Source organism: Typopeltis vanoorti, chromosome 15 (assembly GCF_054136105.1).
Source record: "Typopeltis vanoorti isolate ZY-2024b chromosome 15, IOZ_Tvanoo_1.0, whole genome shotgun sequence".
Taxonomy (NCBI): Eukaryota; Metazoa; Arthropoda; class Arachnida; order Uropygi; family Thelyphonidae; genus Typopeltis; species Typopeltis vanoorti.
Window position 1 is genome coordinate 67,776,373 of NC_143563.1, and position 27,864 is coordinate 67,804,236.

Consider the following 27,864-nt stretch of genomic DNA (forward strand, 5'->3'; position numbering starts at 1 on the left):
CATATTTTTCCTCGGCAAACACACTCTCGCGAGAAAAAAAAAAGAAAAAGACACACTCGCACACTTAAAAAGAACGAACGAAACAGAAGCCACTTGTATTATTTGACGAGATATTTCTTCTCCCAATAGCCCATTAGTGTCCCTATAAAGGTTGTCTACTCCTATTAACTCTCTATTACCCAACCATGGGTAGAAATTATAACCACCAGCATCAGCAGTACCAGACACACCGACACAAAGAGGCTCCGAACTTCCAATAGCCGTAATTTTGTGAAAATAGCCGCATTTCTAATGATCCATAAAATCCACATACCCCGTATATATCTGCGGATCAGATGTTTGCTGATAATGTTGATCCTCCTTTAGTGCTACTTTTCAATAGACCGGGGTTCACTTTCTCCGCGTGCCATAACGATCCCCGTTTCCGCCTGCCTTAGTATGATCACTTGATAGGACTCTATTATCAACTTGCCGCATCAGAGACACTAGTAACTAAGTTTTTTTTTTTTTATTACTTATCTCTGCACGGTTTCTTCCCTTTTTCCCTGTAACTACCGATAGAGGACGCTATAGGCTGTTTCTTATGTCCCCCCCCCCCCACTTCGATAAATGAGAAATGAGACTTCACCTATCATTTGGACGTCGGAAATTATCGACAGCACTTAATGCTTTACTGATTGCCTTCGATCAGTTCACAGTTTGCGCAAGCTCGCACAATACCTTGTCAAGAGATGGATTTGAAAAGTAGGCAAGGCTGATTCCATCGGGATAGTTTTTGCTAAATTGGATTTTGAATGAAAACCGCCAGCAGCTCTGAGAGAAACAAATCTATCATGTAGACATTAGAGATGGTGATATGTCGTCTTGGAGATAAGAAATGACTTCGTTGGCTTTACAAATTCATCTGCTAACATCGCGAACTGCAAGTAAAAAGTACAAACACACACTCCTCTTCCAAAGAATAGACTACGATCGTTTAATGCCCTGGCGAAACTCTCCATCAAAGAGAAGTGAGTCGTTCTTTGATGATGCTACTAAGAAAACTTTTAACGATAAGACGCAATTATTGTAATATTGGAATTCTCTTTCGCTTTTGGACGTCTATTTGCTTCAAATGCCTTTTTCATCATTCCCTTATTTTCCGTATCGTTCGTCAAACTTTTTTTTTTTTTTTAAACTACTTCGACCGCATCATTCGGTGAAATAGCGCAACTTAAGGATGAACAAAGATGTAGCATAGGATAAGAATATTACATTATACGACATTTGCCGGATATTCCTAAATGGCAATTTTGAAGACGTTACCTAAGAATAAACGAGAGTAACATGAGAAAGATATAACAAGAGAAGTAATTTATAAGTCCACGCTTTAAGCAGAGATAAATATCAATGTAACAAATAGAGATAATAACGACATGCTTTTAACAATGTAGATATTGGAATGCATTCTTTACGGCTTTCTACAGGAAGGACTAAATAATAGCACTATAGATGTTACCATGGATGCAAGTATACTTTTAAAATTAGGTTTCATAGTTCTTTTAATAAAAATAAAATAAAAATAAAGGATGTGCATTGTGGAACACGGCTGGTGCATATTTTGATACGCTACTCAGAGCCTATACAAAGGATGAAGTTAATAAAGAATTAAGTAAAACTGATGTTATTTTTAATTATTTAAATAAGCTGTATATAGTAATAATGTTGCGAATGCAAAACAATGATGATAGAATATCAAATTCATTGTCTGGATTAAATTATCATTCCAGGTATGAATATTTTGACGTCAAAGCACTTTTGTCTCTGAGGATAAAACTTGCTGCATTTACTAAACTATACTGTGAATGCAGCAGGTTTTATCCTCATGGACAAAAGCACTTTTGTCCATGAGGAGGATCGGCCTATCACGACAGGAAATGGATTAAATCTTAATCATGTTATGAATCCGATAGTGTCTACGAATAATTTCATTATGAACAGTAGATTGCTGAATATCGGGGTCTTCATACCGAAGTTTGTTGGAATGTTTTAAGTTTTATTTCCGTAATTTACAATAAAATTGATTTTATGATTCGTAAAGAGAAAAATTTACCAACAGTTAGTGGATAAGCTTGGAAAATCGCTATGCTCACTAGTGCGGGAATGGGAAACTACAAGGAAGTGGAAAACTTCTGTGAATGCAGTTAACGAGAAGAAGAAAGTATTCCGGCAAATGCTTATTAAAAATACGTTCGTTTTAACTGCTGCACTGAACTGCAAGAAAATGCCTCATTAGTCAGTGAGATTCCAGTAAGAGCATTACAACATTAATACCATTACTGAAGGTGGACTTCAATGAATGATTTCGCTGTTTCGAAACCCTTTGTACCTATTGATGCAAAATGCACCTGCAAATAGAACTAAATTTCAGTTGAATGTTATAAGTTTAAGGAAGGGATATGTAACGTACTGGAATTCTACAGATGTTTACCGAATAGAAGTTGCCCCGTGCTATGAAAATGGCCCGAAGCATGCGCTTTAGAGACAATTTTCAAAGATAAAAGTAAACAATACCAATGACAACAGAATGATTATGGGTTGTATCTTGCATATAATATCGAGAAAATATCTTATTAAAAACAAAGTCTAAACCTTCCCACTAATTAGTTACATTTCATTTAAAAATATCTCTTGTTGTGTGAGAGTTATTCACATCTTTCGAATAATGCCGCATGTCATTAATTAGGCATTCTTTACAGTAGATTTCTCTGGAGGTGGCTTTAAAAAGGATCACAAAACCCTTAAGAATTGTCTAAAATTATAAATTATCAATGATAAAAGTTAGTTAAATTAGCATAACAAAATTAGGTTTTGTTTTTTTTCTCCGGTCCTTTCTAGCTTTTAACACCCTTTACCAGCCAAATATCATGGGTCTGCACAACTTTAATTTACTAGGACAGGGTAGTTTTTCTGCTGTTGTTGTCGTCTTGTCCTTTGAAGAGTCTTAGATGTTTCCATGTGCTCCTTGAACTGCTTTGGCTATGTCGGTGATTCTGTTTGTGTAGAGCTATTGTTCAGGATTAGGGTCTATTGCTTGCAAGGCTGCTGTAATTGCTGGACAGGTAATGATGTGAATGGTTGTCAGTTCAGTATTAGGGCAGTTGTTGCAGTTTCTATATGTTCTCGTATCATCTGTATTGATCTTCATTCCTCTATAATGTCCTGTTCGTAGTCTTGCTATCGTGGTGGAGGTCTTTCTGTCAACATTGATTTCGGGAATTTGATGTTGTATCACTGATTTCAGTGGAATTAGTCTAGCTTTTGCTATTACGTTAGCATCAGCAAGAGTTATCATGTCAGTTTCTTGGTTGAGTTCTCTGGCCTCTTTTGCTAGTTGATTTAAGAGTTGATGGGTTTCTTGTGTGAGCTTGGTATTGCCTCCATAGCTGATCTTGAGTCACTGTAAATTATAATTCCTTCTGATTGTTGAGATTATGATAATTTTAAGTAAGCTTCGAGTGTTTTATTTATTACATAAAGTTCGCTGGTAAAATTGGAAACAATTCTCCCAGATCCAACTTTTATTGAAAGTTTTTCACCATTTGGGAGTAGAAGGAGAACGCCAGCTCCTCCATTAATCATATTGGTGTCTGACGATCCATCGGTATAACAAATAACCTGTTTGGAGGATGAAAAAAAGTTGATAGTATTTAGGCCTTTTTTCTTTGAGCATTTCTTTTGATTCTTTTTTTGTACAGAGTTTGGTAAGCTTTAGATTTATGGAGGTAAATGACTGGAAAATAGAGGTTCTTTGTTTATGTGGGCATTTAGCTAATCAAGACCTATTTCCTTCCTGATAGTGTCATCATATTGTAAAGTTGATGATCTGTGAAGTCTGTATTTTTGATTCCAATGTTCATAAGTTTTTCGGGAGATATGATCGCTTTGGTAGCTTCTGATATTATTAATGACTTTTATGGTGGCAAATTTTCGTCTGTCCTGCAGCAATGTCAAGCCCACATTCCTGTAGGGCTCTGATGTTGTTAGTGGATGAGACTTCACCAATGATAATCTTGGATGCTTTTGCTTTGCTTTGTTTGTCTGCTGCCCGCTGGAATATAATTTGTCTATAAAAATGTATATAAATATCGAGATATAATAATTTTTATGCAGGGGTTCCCTGTATCCTGAAAATTACTTCAGGGGTTCCACTAAGATAAAAAGTTTGAGAAAGGTGTTCTAGATGGTAGTTGAACGCAAAGCATTTCCACTCATAGACACTGCGTTACCGACTGAGCCAAGGAAGATCTTAGGGTTGTTTATTTATTTTTCATTTAATCTTATTTCCCCCTGGTGGTAGGATCAATGGCCTGAACGGTCAAATAAAGTAGTATAGGCACGGAAACCTAATTAATGCTAAGAGAAGACGACTAATCTTATCTGCGGAGACAGTTATGTCTGTTACATGCGAGTATTCTCTGGCCCGTTTGTCTGTCTTGCGGAATGAAAAACCGGAGATTCTAGGAGGAAAAACTCTTCGCCCCTCCACATACAATCGGATAACTCATCTTTAGTTGAAAAGTCCCTATACAAGACTAATTTAATTACTGTACTGGTTATCTGGGTAGCACTTACCAGGGCATGTAATGTGTTCTTGCTATCCTATTCAATGTTTTTACATGGAAAAATAAATAAAATTATAGATTTAGCAGGAAAGCAACTATGACATGAAAGGGTATGCACCCGAATATTCATCTGAATGTGGGTATGCTACTAAACAGAAAATAAAAACGAAAAACATACACCAATAAGTTAAAAAAAATTGACCTCCCACATACGCTTTATTCAAAATGTGTTTGCACTGTGGTGCCACACAGTTATCACTACCACACCTACGAAGCTAAATCACAAGAAACTCCCTGACTTACTCTTTTTATGGCAAACTTCAGTCAATTTTTACATTCCTTATAACCTAGCTAGCCCGTTCACTTTTCTTGCCTCACCACTAATTAAGGTCATGGTATATATACCTTCTGCCAAATTACAAGCTGATGTCATGGCAACGGTAAAGGCATCTAAGTATTAATTAGAAATACCAAAAATAGATATGAAATAATAGGCAATGCATGAGAATTAATATTAAGAAAGACTGAAATAATCTTAAATAAATATTGATAAAGCAGCGATGGAAAGCTATGAATAATTAGAGAGGACAGAGGTTAGTCAGAGGGATAAGAAACGGAAAACATAATTAAAACCAATAAGCATGGATGCCAGCGAAGGTTGGTCGATTGGTAGAGCCTCTGCTATTAATCGCTCGCAAAAACTTAAACAAGTTTGAGCGCGGTTAGCAGTTAGAAGGGGTTCAATCGTTCGATGGTGTTGGCACACTCTCCCTCGATGAGTCTTTGGACTCCCTGGAGGTGTCACATAATAATAATAATGTAAAAATACTCTTGCACAGTGACATCATTGATTACTAAAGGAATGCACGATACTCTCTATTCATTAAAATTCAGATATCAAAAGTTATTTTAACTCAAAATTAAATACGTTGTATTTTTCAATCAAGATCCTAAACACTAAGTTTATCAAATTTAGTTATACTTTGTTTGTTAGCTACAGCTTAAAGCTTGCTGTATTATTGCGATACGCAACTAAAAGAGACAGCTGTCAGGTGTACCTAAAGACAATGGACGAAGTTGCCGAATAATAAAAAAAAACTATATCTAAAAAAAAAAAAAGGAAACAAAAGCATAAAGAAATGTGAAATAATTTCATAACAGTTGAAAAAAGGAGGCATCAAAACCATAATCAAAATTTTATAAAAGAATCAAAGAAAGTTTAAAAATGCAAACCATAATCCTGGAAAAATTGATAAATTATGTTTCATACTCTATGAACCAATAATAAAAGGAATGAATTAGACACACTGAACAGAAAATAGTCCGACTGAACTAAATAATATATATATATATATATATATATATATATATATATATATATATATATATATATATATATATATATATATATAAAGAAGCACTTCAGGTTAAGATAAATACCAAACTATTTAAATATCCAGGAGAAACATTTAAAAAAACATTTTTATATTTTTATGAAATGAAATACTTTTTATTACACAGGCAAATTATATTTCGCTTGATTCTTGAACGTCATATGAGAAATATGATACTCTGTTCGTGTTTCCTTGGCAACAGTAGGTTGTGCTTGTGTCTACCAGGTGGCATGGCAGAATAGATAAAGTCGTTCAAGTTTCAAGAACGTAATGCAGACACTGAATTATTTAAATATGCATGAGAATCATTTAAAGAAAGATTTTTGTAATTCTTTAAGAAAATCTGAAAAAAAAAACACCTGACTTCTGAAAAATATCTGGAAAATCCGCTCCTATATAGACTCAATATTTACAAAAAAAAAGGGGGATTTCAATAAGGAATATGCTGCATGACCTCAACTGTGAAAAGAAAGTAAACATAAAGCTTGTGTTTATGTAACTTATTTAAATCGACTTCCATCTTAAAATCCATGAAATATACAAATAATAATATAGCAGTTCAAACAGAAGCTACTTGGAATGAAACTAAACAATACCTAAGTTTGTTCGTTATCATCATTCTCATCCTTATTCCAATATTCCAAATCCATGTGACTGTTTGTAAAATTCTGATTATTTCGGATGTTGAAATGTACAAGAAATCTTTTGCTGAACATACAGACTTCGTTTTATGTTTGTTACTTTTAGAAAGCATTAAAGGTATCAGTACTTATAAGAATACAAAGGAAATTCTTCATAAAAATATAATTTTTTCCTGTAATAATTTGAGAAAACAATGTAATACAGGATTTATTAAACCTTCTCCTGGCTACTATAACCTTCGCTAAGCCTGATTAAGTGAGGCGTAAATTCCTGTAAACAGCAAACCATCTTCGCTTCCATGCAAGACGTTGCTGATTCCGCTTATTTTTTAAATAATTTCACTGAGATCTGTTTTACTGCTTGCTGCGAATTTTTCAACTATTCACACACTTGCGAAATAGTGCGGCGTTTAATCCTTCCTGTAGGCATTAAATGACGACGTGGATGGTCTCCATCTCCGTAATCCACTCTTCACGCATACTTTAAGCTGACTGTTAATTCAAACCGAGCGTTCTCGTTGACTATATCAATAATCTCCTGATTGACTATATCAATAATCAGGTGACATTTAATTTTCCTCATTCTTTTTAGGTGATTTTCGCAAACTGCGAAAGCACCTATAACAGAATGCGTAAGTATCTATAAGTACTCCTGCTCGACGGATTTCATACATTTAGTATTTAGAATCCTTATAAAAATCTATGGAATCATTTTCCTTCAATCGAACCGTTTATATTTACAAAAAGCGATTTCAAATTATATATTGCAATAAGTTCGTGTTTTGGCACAATGGAATTTAATAAAATTTTGGATTTAGGGTACATACAAAAGGATACCCATATTTTTAAGTTGGATTTCAATCGGGCGGATTATGTTTATTGACAAAATGATTTGAAATAGTATTAATAATTTCGTACTATATATATAGCTATGCATGTATGTATGTGTATGCTGTAAGCCAGTGTAGTTCTATTACGTCGACACTCGAGTTTATATACCGTATCTGTTTCTACAACTGACAGTATTTTTGGCAAAACGATTTGAAATGATAATTTATTATAATTTCGAACTTTGGCTTGATTAAATTGAGTGTTTTCAACTGGACCATTTTCATGGCAAAATTAGGCAAAACAAATTGTGTCTATAGCATAGTAAAATGGTCATAGCTTCAGTTGTTGTGTTAATGATGAATATTATTAATACAATTAGACCTAATCATAGTGGTTGCTTTTTCTTTTAATAATTGTCACCAATCATATCCTTATTATTTGTGTGTGTGTGTGTGTGTTTTCGTTAGATTATAAACAGAAATCAAGGAATGATTCTGAAAGACATCTGGAAAAGCCTAATAAGATTCCTTACCAGAATTTCATTTCTCTAAAAACTATATAACGCGCTCAATAAACAATGACTGATACACCACGTTCCATGCTTATGATGTTACCGTCGGGTTAATTTATTTGACTGTGTTACTCCATTCTTCTTTTTTTTACTAGCAAACATTAGTTACCTTGTACCGTTATGCATGTTCTGAATAAGCCAGACAGAACAGCTGGTGAAACTTGTAGACAATTCTTGTATATATTTTACAAAAATCTGTAGTCATCTAATAAAGCCAATAAAAAGTTCCAGTTTTAATATTTAAGAAGTGACCAAATACAGCACAGAGAAGATTATATCTCAGTAAGGTAGGCTCGATGTAAGGTTAAAAAAAAAAAAGGGTGGGGATTCTCTGATGTAGAAAATCCACCCCTGCCTTCTGAGGAGATCATATTTACATATTCAGCTACAACCTAGTATCAGAGCCTAAACTGCTGTATGCAACAGTCCAAAACTGCTCTGCAAGCTACGTGAGTAATCATGTTTTTTTTGTTTTTTTTTAAACGCTAGTCCCTACCAGGAATGGTTTTAAACGTATAGTACTTTACTACTATGTAAGAACTATAAGAAAAAAAAAATTCAAGAATTAAGAATTATTTAGTCTTTTTATTACATAATCCGAAAATCCTTACGCTTACTGGAGAAGTTACTTGAAAAAAGACCTAAGGTTTTTTTTTTTTTTCTTTTCAAGTCACTTCTCCAGTAAGTGGGGAGGTGGTCTACCACGCAGGGTCCACAAAGTAGAGTTCGAATCAGCAGCCTGTGTGTTTCGCCAAGGTGAACCGGTAGCCCCTGTGGGTTACAGAGCGGGTACTGTAAACACTAGGCTAATCAGGCTCGATTGCCGTGCTTGTAAGTTTGTCAATCCTTTAGTAGATGATAGGATATTAACTCAGGATCAACCTAAACAGTTATTCATTTTGTCGGCACATCAGCTTATAAGTTTTCTCTGCGGCCAACGCATTTTAGCCAATGTAAAACTGTGAACGTTTAATAATAGCACAATTAGTATAAAGGTGAAATTAAAAAAAAAAAAATCTATTGCCACAATGAATTGGTATCACTCTGCATTAGAATCAATGGTATATTTTTATTATTTTGCTTAAGTATATATATTTGGCCACGGTGATATACCATTTTCAGCATAAAAATTAAACAAACAAAAAAAAAAAAGAAGATGAAACTATTCATTAGTTACTCAATGCAAAAACAAAACAGTGCATTAGTAATTCTGATTCAATTCTGAATTCAGCAGAGTTATTTTTTGTTGAGTATAATATTATAGTTTAGAATAAGTTGTATTCAAGTTTACATTAGAACGTGATTTTAAATAGTAACGTTCTTTAAATCACCAAATTATTCTAAATCAAACATTCATCAAAGGATAATTTTGTGCGGAAAGAGTGGAAACAATGTACTAAATGAGAAACAATGCATTTGCAATTTTACTAATTGCTATACATTTGTAGAAACACTAGAAACATTGAAATGGAAATATTCGTATGAAAAAAATATATTTATAGTGCCCTATAACACGTGAATAAATACAAATATATTTATGAATATAATCATAATTCTTAGTTTTCGACATCTTGTACACAGCACGAAAAGGACTGTAAACCATTTTGCTTTATAACCAGTAGAAATTTTTTTGTTTTACTTTTTCCATCTGGATAATATGAAATAAATGTATAATTTCGCTGTCCTGCTAACAACGTTTAGATTGCGCTGTCCTGTGCTTACTAAACAGAGAATAAGTGAATTGTCCTCTTTCTCTTCCACGATAATTCGTATCTGAAATTCTGCACCAGTTGCAATTGTTACCGTTTAGAAGCAGCACGGTAGAAGTGTTCAAATTCAATATCGAAACTGGTATTAATTTAATTCCTTGTTTATCGCATTGTTATCCAAGAAACTCAAAGAGAAGCGTGCGTGCTATTTAGTGGGGACATTTTGGCTCCGTCCCAATTCACTTGGTGAAGTTGTAATTTCTAGAACAAGTACATTTATAGTCTTTCCAAGACTCTTTTAAAGATGAAATGTTTGTGATAAATAGAAGCACGAAATCTAGAAATCTCAATTTCAATTTGTTTATTATAATTACTGAATGGCTTTCTGTAATATTTTGATATATTACAGAGCACGTGATCTAAAAAAAAAAAAAAGAAAAGAATTTAGTGATGTGTTAGTAAAAATGGCGTTTAGAGTACAGTCGCTTGTGCAGTCCTTTCAAAATACATTACTGCCGGGATCGAAAGCTTTTTTTTTTTTAAAAGCATGTACGTTACATATTGTCGTAAAGGAGACCTTTACCGTCAAAGCGTGCTGCATTATTATAACATGCGCACACGTGACAAAACAGCAAACAGAAGTAGATGCAAAGTAAATATTCGACTAAAAATAGGCGATCATCGATCGTGATGAGATGGTAAGTTCACCAGTTGGACAAGTAACTCCTCGCTACCTACTACCTTTCCTCTCTCTCATTCCTGAGTGGCAAGAATTTTCTTATTGCGTCCCTTGGATGCAGCAATAAGATTCTTAGCAAGTATTCGACAAACAATGGAACAAGAGAGTGATCTACTTTTCGGAAAACTTCTATCCCTCCCCTCTTCCCTCCTACTGATACTTAAAGAGAAGGCTGTTTTTTTTTGTTTGTTTATTTGTTTCAAAGTGAATTAAAGATATTTGTTGTTGTTAATGGATAAAGTCTTTCGTTTAATTTTAATTATTAAACAAGTTAGAATACCAGGACGGAATTTCCAACTTAAGGAATGAGAAAGAAAAACCGAGGATTTAGTTGGAAAATAATCCTATTAAGAATTTTTCCTGTTTATTACATAGCAATCCCCGAAAACTACATAAAGAAACAAAAGAAAAGTCTTCTAGAAGATGGGTATCGTAATAGAAAAAGAAAAATATTTATTTCAAGAAGTTTGTAATGAAAATTACGTATCAACTGGGGACTACTTAGACCTATCTTAAAGAAGAAGCATATGCGAAAGTTAATATTTATATCTTTGAATCTCTTTGCTCTTCTTTACATAATGGCTACACTTCAGTTGCAACTTTCAGAAGCATCTTCTTCCCAACAACACATATCTTAAGCAAAAAAAAAAAAAAAGAGGGAAGGAAACTTGTCTAACTTCTTAAAATACGAACGCTCTTTGCTAACTGCTGCCTGCATTTCTTAAATATTAAAGGACATAAAAATTAATGAACGTGTAACTAACTTTTTAACAAGCACAGGGGGTTTTTCGTAAAGATAATGAGAGGTTTAGAATCTTAAATATAGAACGATGGTAGAAAAGACGACACAATTAATAGTCCTAAAATTAAATTCGGTGAACATGGTGCAGGGTTATTTCTCTGCTTAGAAGATCCACGCTCATAAGTGAAGTAACGGACAGAAGTGAAATCCATGGTTTAAAATGCCTGGAAGCGATTTTGGTGGATACTGAAATGTTCAGGTATGATGAATTATTATGATTCGAATTACTCATACTTTTTTTTCTTCATTCATGCGTCGCTGAAAAGAGAGAGAAAAATCTCCCTTTTTTATTTTCTTTTGTTTAAGACTTAGTTTTTTTTTTTTGTACAATTTTCTTTTTTTACTAATTCCTCTCCTTTGTTTATATAGTTTTGTTACCATTCCAAACTCTTCAGAGTCTTTTTCTAAAACATTTTTATGTAGTTTTCACCAAGTACTAATTAACTAGCAGAGATTATTAGTTCGAGATTGCAATCACAAAAACTATATCTACGATTTCAGTTGGTGTAGCAATGCGTTTTGAATTATTGTTGAATTAATTTAAATAATAAACGATGACAGTCTGCACCTGCCACTGGTAGTTAGATGCATATATTATGTCTATCTCCTGCAGGAAGAGATTATTTCACTTTTTTTAGTCAAGTATTTCACACTACAAGATCATGCATTCATGACAGAAGTTCATACATTTTATATTTTCATTCAATCATCATCATGCGTATCAAGGATTTAGGCCTTAGAAGTCATCGTTGAATCGTTTAAGAGGACGTCCTGGTTTTCCTTTTCCTAATAGCTTGTAATTTAAGGCTTGTTTTGGTAATCTTTCTATTTTCATTCTTTAAACGTGTTCATCCATTTATGTTTATTTTTTAATTTTTTTTTCTATTACTGGTTCTTGGTTTAATTCTTTCATAATTTCTTCGTTTCTTTTGTGATCAAATAGAGTACACTTTGCAGTTTTTCTCATAAACTTCATTTCTGCTGTTATTAATCTTCGTTTGTCTTTTTGTTTTATTGTCCAGATTTCACTTCCATACAATAAGACTGGTAGGGCTAATGTATTGTATACTTTTAGTCGGGTTTGTTTTTGAACTAGGTTTGGTTTAAATATAGAGTTGATTACACCTGTTATTTTTAAATATTTTGCAATTTTTACGTTTATATCTTTTTCATTTTCATATGTGATCGTACATACTAGGTAGTTAAATGAAGTCACCTGTTCTAAGATCTTGTTATCTATTACTATCTTAGTTCTTGCTGGATCTTGTCATTAAAGGCCAATTTCATTCAATGAGAACATTTAATGGAAGTACGCATTACCGATAGGCGTTTTAAAGAATCAAATAATTCGCCATTGGACACTAAAACGTCAATTACAGCATTGTAGTCATGCTAACTAAACCCCGACATCTCAATCGCTCCAATATTTGTCAATTTTCCCCCTACTCAACTTAAAGTCTGGATCTGCCACTGATTAACATTCTGGCTTAATATTATTCGTTTCATTTTTAACAAGGTGCTTCACGTTAAAAGATCGCATACTGATAACAGACGGAAGTTTAAAATTTAAAGCAATTTAGCCATTCAATGCAAACATTTAACGAAAGTACACATTATCGAAGAGTACTTTAAAGAATTTGCCAGTGTGCACTAAAACACCAAATGCAACATTGTAGTTCATACTAACCACTCCTAAAGTAAGTACTCAACAGGAAAGACATATTAACCCTAACCTCCACTTAACTTTCTCACCTCCAAACGAGTTCCCGTTCACCACAAAAGAGGGCAGAATGAGTTCCTTTCGACTTGCGATCGTATGAATAGCGTAAATAACTGGAAATTTATCCTGTTTTATCATTCTCTTTTAAGCCAATGTTGTGAGGGTAACACAAAACAAACCCATTACAACCTCAACTTGCACTATCTGTGTTTCCTATTGAATTTATCGACTTAAATTATAAATCTCGGCTCTTTACTTAGCTGCCTCCCACTACATTTCATGAGAATGATTTGCCATTTAACTGTGGGCCTACAATTGTTTGAATTTCTATGGGTGACATTTGAATTGCACGAGAGAGCGTGTCCATGCTACGAATGAGCTGATATATTACGTTTCATTGTACATTTCCTTGGTAGTGTCTGTCTCACGAGCGCATGAGACTTCGGGAGGGTTTTGGATAAGTATTGTTTGCTTTGTCGTGTGACCTTTCATTGTCTGATGCGATCCCTGGAGCCTTGAATCAATACGAAATTCTCTGGAGAGCTGCCATATTGTTAATGATTTAGATTTCCTTCCCAAGCAGTAAAGTTAACTCAACTGTACTCATTCTCTTCAGTCATAAATTAAAACAGCGAGGAAGTGCTGAGCTTAGCAGAACTTTAATCCCATCATGTGTTGCTGGCTATGTGTAGACCTTACGTAATTAGCAGAAGCCTTTTATTTTGATTTTTGTTCCAAACACAGAAATGAGAGCTTTCCTGAGGCATACTTTATGGCACTCAGCGTAGTCAGACATACAATCTATCCCGTGGTGCTTGTTACAAGTGTATATAACAAGCACCCGGCGACTGTTAGAAATTATGAAAAAAAAAAATTAGCTGGGATTGTTGATTCTACTTTTCACTAGATGGCAGAATGATCCAAATAAATTAAAACACATTCTCCATTTGGGTCTACAGTCATCGTCTTTCTTAGCCTTTTTTTTTTTTAAATAAAACAAAACCTAATAATTTGCTTAACATAATGAGTGATTACTGCAAAGTTAAGGCAATTAAACCAAAGGAATAACAGAAATACTTGAACATAAACATTTCAGATGAATTTCTAGTTAAAATGTAGTTAACATAAAGATATACCGAAGATATTTAAATGAGCATCAAAAGCCATGCAAGTTAGGGAAGTTTATAGCAAATAAGTTGCTGTTTTGGCTTCTTATAAGGAATTGCATAAAGGGAAGATGAAATGTGTGACTCAGTTGTTCAGACAATTGAGTCACATTCTGAATAATCCACAGCGGCCAATTTCATCTGGGAAACTCAATACTTATTTTGTTTTTTGAATGTAGTAAATGTGTTTTGTTGTTGTTTTAATGATTTGTGTCATAACATCAATAAATGCATATTTTTGGTTTGTTCAATGTTCTTTTATTTCATAAAATTGAAAAAATTATAATTTCAATAAAGAAGAAATAAATTTATACAGAATGTTTGGATATATAATCTTCGTTTATAACTACAGAGTTTCCACAAAAGAATGTTGGTATTTTAAATGCAAATATTTTTAACGAAACTGTTGGTAGTTGCCTTACCTAAGATAGCTGTCCGCTCGTTTTGATTTTGTACACATTCAGTTCATTAAAACGGAAGAAGAATGTCAAGAAGATGGGCGACAGTGTAGTTGATGCACAATTTGAATCTGCAATTCTGATGAAAGGGAAGAATTTATGGATAACAATTAATCAGGCTAATCCACCTCATGATAAAGGTATCAAGTGAGTAAAGACTGCTAAAAAAAATCCTGGCAGATTCGTATTCCCTATATTATATCCTTACAGTTTTCTTAAGGGGTTACGAAAAGGATAACGTATACGCATCCGAAAAAACGACTTTATTACAATAGTTTAAAGGCAAATTTGTAGTTAAGTGTTATTCAAGTAATGCAGGAATCCACAAGAGCTGAGTTACAGGCTAATCCTGTATGCGAGTTACATACGGACCTTCACCTTCAAACAGTCATTCACAATATTTGTTACTATTGTATATTCATTTTACTCCCTATATATCTACATTTAAAACACGGTCATTCTTTTGTGGAAACTGTTTTATTGAGGGGGGGGGGAATACTCGACAAAATACATAATTCTTTAAAACGCGATTATAGAGTAAATTAACATAATGAAAAGCTATATTTGAAAACTTCGTTCGGTTGCATAATTCTTTTCCACACAGTTGCATCTTAAATATGTTAGATCCTTTAAAATGGTAATAGGCTGCTTTGCCTTGCATTTAAAAATGACCTAACGAATTTGATAAGTAAGGATTTGTATAGTAAAATAAAATATCTGTTATTCCACATAGACTTTCAATAAATGAAAATTAATAAAAAATAAAAAAAAACTGATAACACTATAGTGCTCTTTCTTTTGCTTTCCCTATCATTTTGTAGATTTATTTTAGAATGACTGGCATTTTTAAATGCATTAATATAACTTTAGAATTCAATAAAGAAAGAGTAAAGTGGAATTAAAATTCATATAACTCAGATTGTCTGTTTTCGTTTCATGATAAAATTAAGTTTAACCTTGAAATTTCAAAAATTAGAGAAATAATTTTGTAGATTAAGCCTATAAATACAAGTTAAATCTATAAGGTAGTTCTTAAGGTAGAGTGATATTATCTTTTAGAAATGAATCTCCATCATCTTCTTCGTATTCTGTGTTCACCAATCTCGTTTAACTGATCATGCACGCCACTCTCCATCACTGCTCTTCAAGTGGAACACACCTGGCAACATAATAACATATCCATAAAATTTTAAGCTATCCACAGTGCATTTGATACCATGTGATTTATCTGTGATAACTTTTATGATAATATTTTTAAGCCCATCATTATCTTATTTATCCATCAATCATCTGACAGGAAGTTTTCAAGATCCCTCGAGAGATTTTAATTTCCTTAGCTACTGAATTTTACAGCAGAAAACTGTTGCGAAGAGCTATGTGTTGATCCTACTGTTCAGTAATCACGGTAGCGCGCATATTTTTTACATCACGCAAGCGCAGAATGGCCACGTATCAACAATGCATAAGATCGTTCACTGAAGCTCATTTGTACATAGAAGAATTATGGCCGATGTTTTTGATAGATGAAAAAAAAAAAAAAAGCCAGTGTGCTGATGTTTGTAATTTGAGTGTGCTTCTCTGGAGTATATCTACATAACGGAATAAAAGACACACTAAGAAGATGGAAGGCAGTATAACAATGATTTAAAACTACGGACCTTTAAGATAATTTATTCATCAATAATAACAAAGGTATATTTTTTGATAATATTAAAAGCTCGCTAATTTTTTGCTGATTTTTGTATCTCGGCCCGACATTTTATTTTCTGCCCTTTTTTTTATCAATCTTGAAAAAAAAAAACGTTTTTATTTTTATATCGTATTTCCATTTGGAAAATATCTCAGAGGCATTCATCAATTATTTTTCCGTTCTTTTCCGTCTCGTGTTTCTAGAAGACCGGAAGTTGTTCGTAGGGATGCTTAGTAAACAGCAAGCAGAAGATGACGTGCGTCAGTTATTTCAGCCATATGGTACAATAGAAGAGTGTACGATCTTGCGGGGTCCGGACGGCCAAAGCAAAGGTAAGATGAACCTTTCCTTCCTTCCTGTCTGTGCGGTCTTTTCACTATCTGCTAACGAGCTCCAAGTCGCTACGGGTGCAGCATAACTGCCTTCGTACTTTTCTCGGTAACAGTCCTATGATAAATCCTCTCTTCGCTAGCGACCTAGTTAGTGGCGGAGAGACCTTCTGCCTCTCTCCTGGGTCCGTCTCATTTCTGGTTATCTCAGAGACTGTAACAAACGCAATTGTTGCTTCGTACTCAAAGCTTCACGTTTGCTCTTGACTTCCCTTTCTCCCCCCCCTCCTTCTTTCTCCTCCCTCCCTCCTCACCGCTCGACGAACTTCTGCGTCGTTTTCTACCGTACGGAAAATATCTCGTATTTCGTGCTTCATTCTAGATATCTCTGTGACGTGCATGACTGATAATTCACCAAGAACAACTTCTGTCGCAAGCGATACTTAAAACTTTGCAGAGAATTTTTTTTTAAACTTTTATTTTATTTTTTTTTTGTTTTCGCAGTTTTGATAATCAAGTCGATATAGGTAGCGAATATTATTTTGTGTTTTCGGTTTTAAAAATTTATCCGAAGTATTAGTGTAGAAAAGAAATTGGCCTTCCATTTTTTTACTGTATAAAAGACGTTTCGAGTACACATTACGATCTTCGTCAATTAAAAAATAGACTTTTTTTAACACTATGCATTAGTAGGCTGTAAATCAAGGCGCCAAACACAATATTTATGTAATTTAACATACCGCAAAATTAAGTTGTTGTTTTTATTTGCGTAACTAGGTAACGTTTTCCCCCCCCTCCCCAAACCGAAATCAAAAAGCTCATAAATTGCTAGGTAAGGGAAGGCATTGTTGGAGAGTGGAACGTGCTTATAAAGATCAGTTTTTGGCTCATTCGGTGGGAAGAAAAGATTTTCTTTTATCGTCGGACGAAAGGTAGACATGCTTCATCTGTTTATTTATTTATTTAATGATTTTCTTGCTGGAAGACGACATCAGATTTTATTAAATTCATATGCTGTTCCAAAATAATTATTTTTTTAAAATTCGTTTGTCTGGTTAGAAATGAATGCATGCTCGTAATTTTATATGCACAAACATTATTGATCATAAAACGCGTGTTGCTTTTTTCCTTTCCATTCTAAGTATTTGAAAAATACGCTTTCTTTTATAACGAATACATGCTGTTTTCCATATTCACGTATTTAATCCTAAGCCTCACAATTTAAATATTTTAAAGCGAATTGTTTTTAAAGTGATTTTAGTAGTTATTTTTTTCTCGATTCAGCTTTACACTGATACTTCTCTATGATAAGGGAAGTACTATGCAATTTTAGTCAAATAAATAATTATTTTGAAGAATAGCAACGGAAGGTAAACATTTATTTACTAGGAAACGGAAACAGCTTCACAAAGCTTTATTTGTTTATAATATTGATAAGTAAGAAATGATTTTTGTCATATATTGTGAACTTTAATTTGCCATTACTTTAGCTAAAGAAATGTGGATTTTTGGCTTCTAATAAAATAAATATCATAATTGTATATATATATATATAACAATTTTTTGTAACAAATGCTGTCTACTTGTCAATATTTAGTATTTGAATATGAAATATTTCTATTTTGTTTAATCTTCCCGCTGTCTGTCTCCTCAGTTAATTTACTAAACACAGTTCAGAAAGCGAAAGATGCATTTTCGAATTATTATCATTTCATGGACCTCTAACTCAAAGTTCGGCGCGAGATGTCTTTCTATACCAACATCAATTCAATCATTCATTAAACGTATTTTTGTCAGTTAACTGCGAACTGATCGGTTTGTCTATTCTTTTAAACCAAAGGGTGAAATAATAAGAAGACTACCTCGCCTTAGCTAATATAACAAGCGGCGGGTGGTTGTTTATTCATAAAGTGACTAGAACGTCGGCGCGCACTGCGCGCTAAATGTCGTTGGTTGCCGCTGTCGACAACGGTATACAGTTGACTTTATTACTTGGTAGACACAAATACAAACAATACGGTCACTGAAACAGGGAAGAAATGCTACACTTACCATACAGTCACTCAAACAAACGAAACGATTTTATTATATAGAAATATAGTGATTTCAAATGGAAAGAATGGAACCTACATTTCGAATAAGAACTGAAAGTTATGTTTTCAATTTCAAACATAAATTTATTGTTTATACGGAACTATATTAACTCGTCAATGAGAAGTGAAGGCGTAGTGTAAATTCATTTACAAACTTGCTCATCATTAAAGTATTAGATGAATTATTAGATGAATCAAATTCTTATTAGATGAATCAAATTCTTATTTTGCCCAAGCATTACGGCGGATGAGGTTAGGAGCTTTTTTTTTTTTAATGAGATTGACATAAATCAGAACTTAATTTTTGAACAAAAGATGAAATAATGCTCCTGGATAAATTAATAAAAGGATTAAAACATCTATAAGAGGATTAAAAGTCGTTTAATTTTTAAAATTAACATAAATTATATTTTTTTAAAAAAAATTGATATTTATTTGATTAATCTACATATTTATTTTGGATATTTATTTATTTGATTAACCTGATTTATACTAACAATTCACTAAATATATTGGTTCGTTGGTGCTGCTTTTAGACCAAGTGAAGCCGTTAAGTATATGCCTGTAAACTATCAAAATTTTAACCAAATTTCATTAAAGTTACCTCAGCATGATGTTAACGCATATAAAAACGGAGCTGTTATATTATATTCATTAAAAACTATTTTAATACGTGTATGCACTTTATGAAATACATCTAAAAACTGGACAATCGGTAATATGTGAATAATGCAAGAATGAAACTATTTGTATAACCGAATAAGAATAATGGAATTGACAACAGTTACAGTCGTATTATGAAATTAATATTATGTAAAAAAAATTGATATTTTAAGGTTTTTCATAAGGAGTTTTAAAGGCGAACGTTAATTACATTTTGCTTTTACAGTTTGTGTTAGACGATTAATACGGAGAGGGAGGGAAGGGGTCCCCCCCTTCTCTCTCTCTCTCTCTCTCTCTCTCTCTCTCCTTGCATTAATTGTGTTTCTGTGCTTCTTATATCATTCTGACTTTTAGATGGAGATATAAAAAGCGCTCAAAATAGTGGAACTGATACAGAAGAATATCATAAGCTCAATTTTAAAAAAAATAAAACGTATCCCCATTTATTTGTAATTGTTTTCCTGATTTAATTTCTATTATGAATGATGATAAAATATGAAATTTGTACTGGTGTTTAAAAAAATCATTTGTATGAAAATTTTAAAAATAAAAAATTAAAAACAAGCTGAAAAAAATCATAGGGTATTTTTTTTTTTTTAAATTATTCTATGAAAGATATTGTACGGGAAAGCAACAATTCGTTCCCAATAATGAATATTTCAATCATTATTGTTAGCTTTTATTTGCTCTAACAAAATTGGTCATAACGTTGTTACTTTTGAGTATTTTATAATGATCTTCCGAAATGTATTTTTCAAAATTTCTATTTGATGACATAATGTATTGTCCACTAACACGTATTCGATCACGCTGTCGTCCAGAATCAATTATTAAAATAATTTATACACATTTTGAGACGCACTATGCTAGGATTCGATAAGATAAAAAAATTATATATTTTATAATATAAATAGTTTGGAATAATAAGCAAGTTTCGGGTTAACCATCCAAAAAACTGATGATAAAAATTAATAAAGCATTATCAAAAACATTGTTGAGGATCTTATAGTAGAATACGTCATTGCAAATGTTGTTTCTGATTTGGTGTTTTGAATTTATGGGTGAAGCAACTAACGCTGTGTATGAGGTCAGTGTCAGTCTGCTGGATGAAAAAAACCCGACTTTCCGTATGAAATATCGTCGGAGGTGGAAGGGTGCTTCCTCACGAAAACTCAAGTTTTTCATCCCCCAAAATAGGCAAATCAGTCAGAAGAATACACAGTTAACACAATAACACACTAGTCTCCGGATGCTCAGTTGCTATTAGTTCATTGTGACCCCCCTCAAAAAAAAAAAAAAAAACACTATGAGGCCGGCTAACCTGCCAGAAGTTGAAATATTCACTAGACTGCGATAGTGCAGCAACGACATCCTACAGTAACAATGTAATGATAACAGAACAAGCAACAACAACAACAGAAGATAATGTCATGAAAAATACTGCTGGCGTTGTAAACCCAACGAGTTACCCTTCCAAATCATAGGGATAGTCAAGAGAAGAGAGAGACAGCTGCTGGACTGAATTATCTGAAAGCTTTTCCATAAGATGGAAATTATGGCAATGCGGCTTCTTTGAAGCTAGTGATTTCTTTTATCAAATTTGTGGAGATCGTTAAGGCATGACGTGTGAAAGAAAGAACCTGCAACACAGAACTACAATCCTATACTACAAGAATTTGGCTTCTAATGCAAGATTAAACTTATTAGAGAAGTATATTTGAAAGAAATTAACTTTTAGTAGATTTTGAGACCATCATTTAAGTCAATGTGATATATTAAGTTGGCCACTGATATCTATAAACAGATGGCATTTTGAATGGCTCCCTTTCATAGCAGTTCGTTTGAGTGAGGCGGTTTATAAAAGCCTCATCAATAAAATAAGATAATTAAAAAAATAGGACTGAAAAACTGATAAAGAGAACTAAAATAGACTAGAGAGGAGAGATGTGTGTGTGAAAGAGAGAACAATGGGATCCAATACAATACAAATCAATGAGAGCAAACAACTGCAGCAATTTTGCGCTAATCTTAACAATGAACGGTCAGCGAGCAAGTTTCCATAGCAACCAGAAAACTCGTGCTGCCCTATATTTGTTGAAATTGTCAATCTGCCCGCAAGGAGGAGCTATACAAGAGACTACTATAATAAAGACAGTCATTCTGATTCAGCAACACTGCCTGCTAGCCAGACTCAGTAGGAGTGATTGTATGTAAACAAAAGCAAGTAGAAATATTGTTTAGATGACGAAAAAGAAAAAGAAAAAAATAAAATAAAAACGAAGGCAAAGATTTCAGCCAAGCCTAGACAGCCTTTTACACTAATGACAACTAGGGAAGGTACGTTCCTTTTGTAATGGCATCAGCAAGACAAAAAATCAAAAATAAAGAAGTGGCAATGTGGCCGTGGTGCAAGCGATTGCATGTAAAGCACCGAATGAGAATGGATGAAGCTTTGACGACAGAAGGTATTGATCTTACTTAGATGCAAATGAAAGCCTGGGCTTTGACATTTAATGGTTCTCGGGATGTGTGAAACATGTCATCCAAGAAGAATGCCGGCCTGTTTCTTGAACTCCGAAGCTGCACCGAGATGTCGCGCAACCAAATGGGAGTGCTTTTTTAAAATGCTCTCACTGCCTGAATGCGCATTTTGACCATAAAGGCAACTGGAAATGTATCTTGAAAACCACAGGGGGGTTAGAAATGGGAATTTAAATAACATAAAGTAAAGGAAAAGAAACGAGTCACTAGCTGGTAATGAAAGGGGCCTTGTCTAAAGAATTGCCATTCAACGAAAGGTTCAAATAGAAAGACACGCAGCTTAAAAATTGTCACTTATTTCTTCTGACAGTTCCTCCTGTTCTTTCACTCGCTCTCGCTCTCTGCATGACACTAGATTATTTGCTTTCTTTCCCACCAGCATCGGAAGAACATTTTTCGAAATATAAATGACTTTTTTGTTGTTCAAATCTCGTGTTTCTTGTCACATATTTCTGTAAAATCTTGTTTTCTTTTAGTAATAAGGTGTTGGTCCGGAAATAGAAAAAAAGAAAAGAAAAAATAATAAAAAAAAGGAAAAAAAATATTTTTTTTTGTATATGTGTATGTTTGCGCGTAATTTTAAACAAAATAGTGATAGTTGTCATGCTTCTTTTTTTTCTTTTTTGTCTGTAGGATGTGCGTTTGTCAAGTTTAGTACTCATGCAGAGGCGCAAGCGGCAATTGCAGCTCTTCATGGGAGCCAAACGATGCCCGTAAGTACGGTTTGTTTGTTATTGTAGGTAAGAATATTATGTAGTTTATTTTGATACGGGACACTTCTGGACTATAACGGTTCTTGTAATGTTATGGCGCAACCAGATCAACACATCCTTTGTTGGAGGTGACACTAGAATGGATGTAGTTCGAACAATGTGTGCTATTTCTAGACAATACAAGTCACAGACTGAACGGTAACATATAATGGAATTGCTGGAGAATTCATTGTTGCCATGTAACATTCTTGTTAGTGAATTTCCATTGTTGCTGGAATTGTATTCTTTTATTATTATGCAGATTTCTGTTATTTTTTTCATTATTATCCATATTTCTATTTATAGTCAGCACGAGACTATAAATTTTATATCGTACAGTGCTTTCCAGAGAGGCTTTCGCAAATGTTGGTTGTTTTATTTTACAGTTTTAGTTTTTGTGCTGTAAAATATTTAAAATCGAAAAAAGAAAAAAAATATGCCAACAAAAATTAGTTTATCAACATTTAGAAAAAAATTCAAACATTTATTTGAAACAAATGCGACTACTCCAAGTGACTTCAGCGTTGTGTGCTAATTTAGAATAGCTTCCTCTAATTAAATTTAAGGTTCGACAAACTAATAAAAGTGGATCTACATAAAGAACAAAAATATCAAAATATGAATAACACCGAACACAGTAAATAAACAAAGGAAAAGGAATCTAACCAAGCCGAAGGGAAAAGAAAAAAAAAACCTCTTAAATCATTTTTTTTATTTTCTTTCTTTTGAGAATAACTGACTAGAAACTGTTTGTCTAGTATTGTTTACATTGCTGAGAGATTGCGAAGATTTTGTACATGCTTTTAAGCTTAGTGCAATTTATAGAAAAGCTGATTACCAAAACTTAAAGATCTGATATTTTGAATTCTCACAATTCGTTTGCTGGTTGGGCGAATGGATAGCGTACCTATTTACAACCATAAACTTAAATACCACTTGGCATGCTTCGAATGTCCTTTTATTAGATGGCAGATGAATTTCACCAGCCTGCTTTATTGGAGGGCATACGTAGCTTTAAAAACGTTCCATGTTTAATCTCTAGAATTTGGTTTCCGAACTGTCTAACTTTTAGCCCACTTATGGCACAAAAAAGTACTCTTGCTTTAAAACATTTTTATGAGTAGGATTAACATAATATGTTGAGTGAAACAGTACTAAAAATCCATTATTCTTCCAAAGTGAAATATTTGAAACCTACAAGTTTTGAAAGACTAAGATTACGAGAATGCAACCTTCTGAGCTGCCTTGGTAGTGCCCTCCATAAAAGACGACCTTTACCTAGAAGTCTATATGTCTGCCTTTTATTAGTGCTTGTGATTAAGATTTCACTTGCCTGACAGCTGTATCGAACTGCTACTCCTTATTAGAGATAAGGTAGAAACCCATTTTCAGTACCGCAGCAATCCATTTTTTTTTCTCAGAAAGCTGTATTTTGCGTAAAAGGAGTCTCTCTGTCGATGTGTGAATTATAATATGTGAGGGAAGGTCCTAGAAGGCAGCAATTTGGCAACGTAAAGTGACTGAATTAAAGGATATTAAAAATCCAATATTCTTTCCAAGCCAAATATTTGAAATTTAAAACTTTAGAAATTGAACTTCTTTGAAAAGAGATTTCTTGATCCCTTAAGGTTTTTGCCCGGTCTCTAATGAGAATCAACTTCGAAACAGCTGCGAAACCTTAATCAAAAGCGAACATACAAGTTCCTGGACAGAGTTCGTGTCTTTTAAGAAGTACAATATTAAGAGAGTTTTGATGCCGACGGTTGGATTCTCATAAGCTTTCTGGTCAATTTTAAAATAGTTGGACATAAAAGAATAATGGATGGTTAATTTTCTTCCATTCAATAGCTCAAACTGAAGCCGAAATGGGCACTCCCCCTCAATGTGTATGTGTGTGTATACACACACACACACACACACACACACACACACACACACACACACACACACACACACACACACACACACACACACACACACACACAATTACCTTTCTCAATGTGCTAGGCTAATTAATACAAAATAAGATGATTAATCATATCTCCGAAGTCTGTATGATAATTGTGCGTGTTCTTCTGACTTGTTATCTATCTTGAGCAATAAAAAAGCAGACTTTAAGGGGGGGGGGGAACCTGCCACCCTAATATGAGATCAGCTAACGCACCTTCAGTCGAAAACTGAAGGTTGAATCTTTATAAGCGTTCAACAGGATTACAACTTGGTTCTCTCCAACTAAAAGGCATCGCCATAAATCATCAATGATATCAATCCACATGTATACATTCGAGAGGTTTCACATAGCACATTGGTGCCGTGCGTAGGCAAAACTGCAAACTTATGTTACCACGGGTTGGCTAAGAGTTTGATGATCTGGAAACCATGCTCTAGAAACCAAACATGGAACGTTTTCTGATGTCACTTCAGGCCTCCAATAAGCAGAGAGAGAGAGAGAGAGAGAGAGAGAGATGATTTCAACCAGCTCACAAACTGCCTACAAAGGGATCTGGAGAGTAGAAGTGCTATTACTCTGCCAAACAACCGGCGTGACAATATGTAGAATATATTTGAGCTCTTGTTTTGATGTTTGGTAATTATTACTACGAATGTTGGAACTTAATAACCGAATTCGCATACAAACACATATTTTTATACTCTCTCTCTCTCTCACGTCCAAGAGCTGTTCTAAAATAAACACTAGAACTGGTCTTTTCTTTGTGTTGTTCTTATTATCTCTTCTTACCAGACATGTCGTTTGGAAATAACAGCTTCTAGCTCTCCAGGGAAAACAAACGTTAAGAATTTTATGTACGCTAATGATCCTGTCAAAGTCATCTCCTGACAAAATGTGTCAAGACTGACTGACGGTACGTGATGCAGCATTTTCTTTGGAACCAAATTTTCGTTGCCTTGACAACCCCCTAAAGTTAACTTCTCGTCGAACTTCCGCAGAGTTTACAGTTAACCTAGAAGACCTTACTACCAAATCTTTTGTATTTATTTATTCCTGATGCACATCTTTTAATTTTTTTTCAGCTTCTCTTCAAGTTGAACTATGCATTTCCACTTTATCTGACTTAAAACCGCTGACTACAATAGTGGATTAAAATACTGTTCGAATCTCGGCTATTGCAATATTTCCTCAAAATATCTTGCATTATTTGATGTTCTTAATATACGAACACAAATAGAAAAGGCATTCCTGTAGAAGACTGTAAAATGTTTTTATTATTTTATATCCTCGTCATTATGACCTGTCACGTTCGTAAAGACTAAGACGTAAAAATCATTATAAAATAGAGAAATCAGCAAAGTGGGAGGATAAAATATGTTGAAATTAGTACTGGGAAATATTCTTGTCTAAATATATATTCCTGTCTTCACATGTGGCCGATAGTTCTATATAAGGCAAATAATTATACCTACGCTGCTATCTGTATACTGTCAATGGCAAGTGGGAAACGATGATTTTCGAAAAGGTATTATCAAAGGATGCAATATCAGTGGTTATAGTGACATTGGTCAAAGATCACATTAATCAAAATCAATTGTAGGCAACATTATCAGCCGATAGAAATGCGAGAGCACTGCCTCACCTAAAAAAATGCACAGGAAGCTAACAGCAAGGGTTCAAAGGGTGCTCGAAAGAGAGGTACGCCCATCTCTCAGAGCTGCTTACCTCGGTTCATGGAAGGTAGCTGCACACAATCCAAACATAAACTGACGATCAAGAGCGAAGACTAAATTAGTGTGCTAAACATCGTCACCCGTTTGCAGTTGGGAGTCCGTGATATGGAACGACCAATCATGCTACATCCTTCTCCTTCAAGATAGGCGAGTGAGAGTGTAACAAAAGTCTTATGACTGAGTATATCGTCCGACGTGTGAAGTCTGGTAATGCCATAGTTTGGAGCTGCTTCATAATTGTTAATGTGGCCTGACCTTTGTTTGGTTGTAGCAAAAGGTAAATGCCAACCAGAGCAACCATTTTTATTAAAGAGATCCACGACTCTTTCAAAACGGCGATATACTATGTCATACCACAGGCGCTGTTGCCACATGGCCTGGGGAAAGTGATGTAGAAAATCAATGTAGAACTACTGCATTGACACCCGATTTCATTCAGATAAGACTCTTTGGGACCAACCAAAACGTCATCATCTCTGAGCCGAACCAGTTCATCCGACAATGGGCTGAACAGTGGTTATATTGAAGGAAGAATGGTCCAAAATACTTGATTTTCATTATCGCAAACTGATAAAGAGTGTGATCAGGATAAAGTAAGGGGACCTGCCCACTATTAGGGGGGGGGGTGCGAGCTATGTTTCTCTGAAATATATTGCTGTACCGATAATTATTTCAACTCAGTTTATACAATTATAAACAGCAGCATATAAATTCCATGTGCATAAAATTAATACACGTATAAAATACAATACATGTATTTTATGTACTCCCATCCATGAAACGTTGCAAATCTCGAGTGTATTAGTACTGAGTGGGCCAAGGATTATTTTTCTATAAATTTTATATTTTTATATCGTTCGGAAAAACCTGGTCTAGAGACCAAACATGGAACTTTCTTAAGTCATTTCAAGCCTCCTGTAAGCGGGGCATTGGTCTCACTCCGGGCGATGAAATTCATCTTCCAACTAAAGATTTACAAGCTCCCATGCCTGCGACGGGATTTCAACCCGCAGCTTGTTGTTTGAAGAGCGGATACGCTTACCACTCGCCCAAACGGATCTGCAAAGTTGTTTTTTCTTTTTAGTTTTGGAAGACTTCAATATATGATATAAAATATCATAAGAACTTAAAAAAGCACAAAAACAGGTATCAGATAGTTAAAAACAATATGATCGGCAACATATTTAAAAACTTAAATTGACTATGAGCGCTTTCGTGTGGCTTGAGCATGTTGGTGTTGTCGTGTTGCGGAGAGATACATTTAATAGACTGTTATTATGTGAAATAAGCGTATGATTAGTGTTCATATAGGGATTAAAGCTAATACTTCGATGTGCTACAGTTTATTAATAGTAAGACGTTTTCTCTACATAACATTTATCTCGGATAATCACGATTGCATCGTATATTTATCAGTAATTGGGTCGAGTTTCTTTATACATCACTATCAATTGCCTATTTTCTGTTTTCAATGAGA

The 27,864-nt window shown here is 34.1% G+C and overlaps 1 protein-coding gene across 10 annotated transcripts in view; it reads left to right on the top strand.

Annotated features, from left to right (window-relative positions):
• The window catches only part of LOC150098842 (CUGBP Elav-like family member 4), a 913,499-nt gene that overhangs the window by 798,184 nt on the left and 87,451 nt on the right, over positions 1–27,864 (top strand). For 9 of the 10 annotated variants that reach the window (XM_090405883.1, XM_090405882.1, XM_090405876.1 and 6 more), the window contains 2 exons: positions 16,529–16,657; positions 22,585–22,664. In XM_090405883.1, coding sequence (XP_090262009.1) covers positions 16,529–16,657; positions 22,585–22,664 — 209 coding nt within the window. The remainder of the gene's footprint in view (positions 1–16,528; positions 16,658–22,584; positions 22,665–27,864) is intronic. The other variant, XM_090405881.1, reaches the window with a different exon arrangement.